Below are 7,161 nucleotides of genomic sequence, written 5' to 3'. Positions count from 1 at the left end.
GCCCGGATGAGTGAGAACCAGACAAAGAAAGGCAGGTGTTCCTCATGGCTGACAGAGGCTGCCAGCTATGGTGCTGAACCGGTTGAACCGATGGAAAAAATTCTAAAATTTTGATAGAATGTTCCTAGTAGAGTAAGGAATCCATTAAAAAAACGGTGCATGATTCCAAGTTTTGAAGAGGAAGATATGATCAAAACAATTACCAAAAATCAGTGTTCTACACCGGCTGACTCGATGAACCGGCTGAACCGGCTGCCAACCAGCCGATCGGTTGCAAAAAATTTTGAAAATTTTACAGAATGTTCCTGGAAGAATAAGGAATCCATAAAAAGAAATGGTTCTTGATTCCGAGTTTGGATGAGGGAGATATGATCAAAACAAGCCCAAGTGCTCCGAACCTCAACATGCCCCTATAAACTCCAACTAAGCTAAAACATCGGGATGACCCCACTTCCTTCCTATAGCGTGATGTGAACGACTAGGAAAATGGCCATGGTGACCCTCCAAAATGAACCACATATGCACCACAATGGACCACAGACAAACCCACACGAGGCTCGGACACCGACTAAGCCCAAAAGGGGCCCTAGTGGTGCCATATGCGAACAATGGGTGGATGTGACACCCGAAGGATAAATGCCAGTGTCGAGGGACAAAATTGAGGGTCTACAAATATGCCCCTCTTTAGTAGAGTGAATGAACGAGTGAATTGTGAGTGCGAAGTGCATGTAATGCAAGAGTGAAATGAACTCTAGTGAAGAACCCAAATGACCAACAATTTTGTCCCCACCCAACAATAAAGAAGGCTAAGGGAAATAAGTCATGCTGACCGAATGGACTATGGGATCTAGGCACGATGCCGGGAAAGATTAGGGATTTGATCCGGGCAAGTACTGGAGAAGGGTTCGGGCAAGTACCGAAAAATGGTGGAATCCAGGCGAGTACCGAAAACAGGTAAGGGTCCGGGAGAGTACCGGAGAAGGGTCCGGGCGAGTACCGGAGAAGGGTCCGGGCGAGTACCGGAGAAGGGTCCGGGCGAGTACCGGAGAAGGGTCCGGGCGAGTACCGAAAACGGGTAAAATTCGGGCAAGTACCAGAGAAGGGTCCTGGTGAGTATCAAAGAAGGGTTCAAGCAAGTACCAAAAAAGCTCGGGCGAGTACCGAAGAAGGGTCCGGGCGAGTACAGGAAAATGGTGGAATCCAGGCAATCGAACTCGGGCACGATGCCTAGGAACCACCTAACTAAAAGGGGGTAGGGATGCCATTACTAAGGCTCAAAACACCTAAACAGACAAGGCATGCCTTAAAACAAAACTCAAAGCAAAATAGGGGGACTCAAGATGCAACCGCTGATATACTAACCATGATAACAAAGGGGTATGCCCCAGTATGACGTCCAGGGACTGCCAACAAATGACTCGAAGAAGCCAGAAATCAAACACCTTCATCATGACAAAAGAAAGGGGTATGCCCCGGTGTAACACCAGAAACTGTTGATAAATGACAAACGAGAAATCACAATCACCACTAACAAATGGAAAGAAGGGGTATGCCCCTATAGGACAAACTCACAAATGTGACCAAGGGTGAAAGGAAGGAGTTATGCCCCAGTCTAAGATATCAATATCATGTCAGAATCCCATAACCGCACATATGGTTAAAGCCAGAGAGCTGAAAATATCACAATCATCCATTTCTAAGGAAAAAACCCTCCACTCTAATCCACAACATCCAATATCCACAAAAACTGATAGGGGATATGCCTTAGTGTGTACATCTGAAACTCAAATATCTTAATGAAAACTCTGGAATACATCACTGAAGACCCACTCATTTGAACTAACAAACAAGACAATGAATGGGGTATGCACCCCTGCTGGGTCAATGAATACTGTGAATCTGATCTCAGGTCAGACCCTAGAAGCACTCTGCTATATGAAGAAACTGAATTGAATGCGGGTCTTACTCAAACTTTGATGTCCATAACATTGCTAGGCGAAACGGAATGCCTGCGTACATGTATAAAGAGCCAAAGCCAGCATGCAAGGATGGGGGTATGCCCTAGTATAAACGTGTCAAAACATCAGGCAAATGTGCCCTCAACGGTCCCAACTCTCTGTATCATCTATCTCTGATCATGGACCTGAGGCAAGTAAACTGAAGGGAAAGACAATATGTGACCCTCGATATCCCCTGAAGTAATGGAGACCTGTCAACATCCCATACTCAATCAGTAGACGAAGCCTGTCCAAATGAACCACATCGAAGCAAACACGAGATCTCATGGCCTCAAGGTGGTCTTACGACTCGGACCGTAATGTAGGCCAGGGGTAAAAGGTGAATGAAACGATGGGAAACAAAGGCCCAAATCTCCCAATAGATAATGCCAAACCCCTGTGTGCGCAATGTCAAACATCGCAGAACCATGTGAGCAAGGTGACTCAACCCTGCATCCAAATAAAAAAAACAAACAATAGGTGATACGCACCAAAGAACTCATCGTTCATGAAGTGAAACGACGATCGACGAGGATAGAAGCAGACGAAAAGGGATAAAATGAATGATGAATGGGTGTAGAAGAAAATGGAGAAACCAACTGGGATACAAATATAGCAATATGTGACAACGACGAACAACTCATCCTAAGAACGCCAAATCAAAGCAAGTCACTATATGATGGGAATGGTGATGTAGACAATGATCCAAGGGCCTAGTGCCAAGGAAACCCAAACCTCACTCCCAATGTGTCACCTAGATCCATGGTGAGAAGGATCGTACAATGCTCTCATCCGACTCTTAAAGGAAAAAGAAATCTCTCAAACCCAAAACCACATCTGATGATCCCAAGTATATCAACGAATACCAAACAAGCACAATTTTTCCCTTTTTTTCAATTTTATTTTATTTTATTTTTTCCTTTTTCCTTTTTTTTTTTTTTTTTGGGCCGAATTCCATACTATCACAATCCAACAAAAAGAACCCCAAACCTCCAATCTTGACCGGCCCCTTCAACCTAAGAATCCTGGATCAAAGCCTACAGGCGGAACGAAGGGTGTGACAAACCTGACTGGTAGCTTTGGGACGAGAGTGCATCATCATCACACAAGGGAAAACAGAAGCGAAGTGAATATAGATGATAGAAACTGGACTAATAGGTAGACGGTGTGAAGATGCAAAATGGAGACGAAAAGAAACAGGCAATGATGCAAGAAAGAACAAACGAAGAATGACACCATGCCCACAATGCTCATAGATCCAATTAATAAATACAAAGCGCACAAGGGTAGGCCCCCAACCTAGGTCAAAAAAAGTATGCAAGGCTGAATGAAAGAAAATGCCATAATAAACCACGTGAGGCTCAAAGGGCTAGCAATAGTACATATCAATGTATGGGTGTGCAATAGGGAATATGGCTACTCGAAGTGACGGCCACCCATCCTCTAACCATGATCTCACGCATAAAACTTCTTCAGCTGATCCACATTAACTGGCTCTGTGAACTGATTTCCGTCTAGGTCTGTCAACCAGGCAGCTCCCTCTCGAGTCAGATCTCGGATGACATAAGGCCTGCTCCAACTCGGTCTAAACTTGCCTCTAGGGTCACTGATCAATCCCCTGAGGACTTTCAAGACTAGGTCACCTCTCTGGAATTTCCTAGGCTTGACCCTCTTTTTGAATGCACGGGTCATCTTCTTCTGATAGGCCTGAACATGATCTGCCGCCCTCAATCTCTTCTCATCCAACAGGCTAAGCTGATCATAACGAGACTGGGCCCACTCGGCCTCGGATATATGCTGCTTTAGTGCTACTCTCAAAGATCTCATCTCAATCTCAACAGGTAGCACTGCCTCCATACCATACACCAAAGAATACAGGGTAGCTCCAATAGAGGTACGAAAAGATGTACAATAAGCCCACAATGCGAAAGGGAGCTTCTCTGACCAATCCCGAGAAGTCTCGACCATCTTTCTCAAAATCCTCTTGATATTCTTATTTGCGGCCTCAACTGCTCCATTAGTCTGCGGCCTGTATGTAAACGATCTGTGATGCTGAATGCCATACTCTTGAATCAACGTGTCCACCTCGCCCTTGAAATACACCCCTCTGTCTGAGATCAGCTCATGAGGGACCCCGTATCGGCAGATAATATGCGATCTGATGAACTTGGCCATTCTGGCCGCTGTCAACCTAACATAAGAAGCAGCTTCCACCCACTTGGTGAAATAGTCAATGGCAACCAAAATGTACTCATGCCCACTGGAAGACTTGGGCGAGATCTTCCCAATAATATCAATACCCCATACTGAAAATGGCCAAGGGGATGCAAGTGCATGCAACTCAGAAGGTGGCACGTGTATCAAGTCTCCATGCATCTGACACTCCTGACTTCTCTGTACAAACTGACAACAATCTGTCTCCATGGTTAACCAAAAGTAGCCAGTCCTCATGATCTTACGTGCTAGCATATGACCTCCCATGTGTGGGCCACAGACCCCTGCATGAACCTCTCTCATCACTCGATCTGCAGATGCACAGTCTAAACATAATAATAACAAGCCATCAGGTGATCTCCTATACAGCACATCCCCGCAAACAACAAATCTGGTGGCCAACTGTCTCAATGCTCTCCTATCCTTGGCCGAGGCTAACTCTAGGTAAGCGCCGCATGACAGAAACTGATAAATATCATGATACCATGGCAACTCAATCTGATCCTTTATCTCTCCAATCATACAATAGTAAGCTGGTGCAGACTTAGTCTCAATCAGCAATGGCCTAACATTCACCCCCGCAAGGATCACAATCAGAGAAGCAAGGTGGCTAATGCATCGACAAACTAATTCTCCGCCCTGGGCAAATGTATATACCTTAACACATCGAATCTATCAATCAACAGGTCCAAGTAAGCATGGTAGGGTTTCAGCTTCTCATCCCGTGTCCTCTAGATACCCTGAGTCTGCTTTATAACCAAGTTGGAATCCCCGTGGATCTCCAACTGCCTAATGCCAAGATCAAGTGTAGTCTCCAAACCTGTAATGCAAGCCTCAAACTTTACAATATTATTCATCAACCGGTGATGATCAGAAAATGCTAACCGGACTGATATGGGGATATGATCACCCTGTGGTGATATCAATAAGATACCAATGCCAAACCCTGACTGATTGGCGGCACCATCAAAGTACAACCGCCACCCCGTAATACTAGTCATTGAAACAATCTGCTCATCAGGGAAATCATCATCAACTGATCGGTCATCGGATATCGGCAAAGAAGCTAGATGATCTGCAACAATGCTTCCCTTTACTGACTTCTGCGTGACATAATGAATATCAAACTCTGTCAACAATACCAGCCATCTCATGAGCCTACCGGTCAGAACAGGCCTGTCAAATAGATACCTCAACGGGTCCAATCGTGAGACCAAGAGCATAGAATACTCTGTCATGTAATGTCTAAGTCTCCTAGTGGCTCAAACCACTGCTAAGAAAAGGCGCTCAATCATAATCTACTTGCACTCATACTCGAGCATCCTTTTACTCAAATAATAGATGACTCGCTCTTTTCCCAAATCATCAAGCTAAGCTAACATGCGTCCTAAGGCCATGTATGAAACTGATAAGTACAGAAGCAAAGGACGCCCCGGTGTGGGAGGCACTAAAACCGGAGGAGAAAGGAGACACTCCTTAATCCTCTCAAAAGCGCACTGACAATCATCATTCCAAACTGTAGGCTGATTCTTCCTCAAAATGCGGAAGATAGGCTCACAAATGTTTGTCAATCTAGCAATGAAACGACTGATGTACTGCAATCTACCTAGGAATCCCCTTATCTCTTTCTCAGTCCTCGGGGTAGGCATGTCAAGTATGGCTCTGATTTTCTCTGGATCAACCTCTATACCTCGCTCACTAACAATGTGTCCCAGCAATTTTTTCCAAAAGTCACCCCAAAGGTGCACTTCTTGGGATTCAATCTCAGCCTGAACTGTCTGATCCTCTCAAAAAACCTTTGTAAGGCTGCTAAGTGATCTTCCCTGTCTCGGGACTTTACTATCATGTCATCCACATAGACCTCGACATCTCTATGCATCATATCATGGAACAGAGTAGTAGCAGCTCTCTGATAAGTGGCTCTCACATTCTTCAACCCAAATGGCATAACTCGGTAGTAGTAAGTACCCCACTCAGCAATGAAAGAAGTCTTCACCATATCCTCTGGAGCCATCAAAATCTGATTATACCCAGAAAAACCATCCATGAAGGATAACATTCGATGCCCTGCAGTGCTATCAACCAGCATATCAATGTGTGGAAGGGGAAAATCATCCTTAGGGCTGACCTTATTCAGATCTCGAAAGTCAACACAAACTCTAACCTTGCCGTCCTTTTTGGGAACAGGGACGACATTAGCTAGCCACTCAGGATACTCAACCACTGACAAGAAGCCAACACTGAGTTGCTTTTGAATTTCTTCCTTAACCTGCAAACTCCATCGAGGGTGTAGTCTCCTCAATTTCTGCTTAACGGGCCTAGCATGTGGTAAAATAGGCAGGTGATGCTGCATTATGGTGGGGTCAAGGCCCGACATGTCCACATATAACCATGCAAATACATCCAAGTATGACCTAAGCAGGTCAATCAATCTACTCCTCTCATCAGGAGATAGAGAAGAGCCAATCCTAATCTCCCTGGGCTGATCTGGTGCCCCAAAATCTATCAACTCTGTGCTACTAGAAATGGGTGTTACTTTCCTATCCTCTGTATCAGAATCACACTCTGACTGACCACCCAATGGGTCATCTGTATCTCCCACATCATCAACATCATATATATGTGTCGTGGGTACTGGTGGTGCAATCAAAGGAAAATGTTGTGACACATTCAAGTACTCGAAAATACTCATATCATTATTACCATCAGAAATATCATCAAAGCGGGTGACAAACCCGGACATAGTGTCAAAAGAAAGAGGTGGGTTCACAGAGTCGGACGCTCCTTCAACAGAAGCAAAATCAGAAGTAACGACATCAAGGACTGACTCATCATCAAGTACGAAAACTCTAGATATGTCAAAAGTAGAAAGGAGCCCGCGTGGGGCTGCATCAAGGATACGACCAATGCCTATAAAATCCATATCATCAGTGTAGGCATCAGGAATAGA

At 44.9% G+C, this 7,161-nt stretch overlaps 1 protein-coding gene across 1 annotated transcript; it reads right to left on the bottom strand.

Moving 5' to 3' along the window:
* Positions 1–3,452: 3,452 nt before the first annotated feature.
* Positions 3,453–5,449, bottom strand: LOC132252787 (uncharacterized). Its single transcript, XM_059733993.1, has 3 exons — positions 4,970–5,449; positions 3,999–4,883; positions 3,453–3,830 (listed from the first exon to the last, which is right to left on the bottom strand). The coding sequence occupies exons 1-3, from the start codon at positions 5,447–5,449 to the stop codon at positions 3,453–3,455; spliced, it is 1,743 nt and encodes a 580-aa protein (XP_059589976.1).
* Positions 5,450–7,161: the final 1,712 nt, after the last annotated feature.

Source organism: Vitis vinifera, chromosome 17 (genome assembly GCF_030704535.1).
Source record: "Vitis vinifera cultivar Pinot Noir 40024 chromosome 17, ASM3070453v1".
NCBI lineage: Eukaryota > Viridiplantae > Streptophyta > Magnoliopsida > Vitales > Vitaceae > Vitis > Vitis vinifera.
This window is presented reverse-complemented; position numbering and strand designations above follow the sequence as displayed.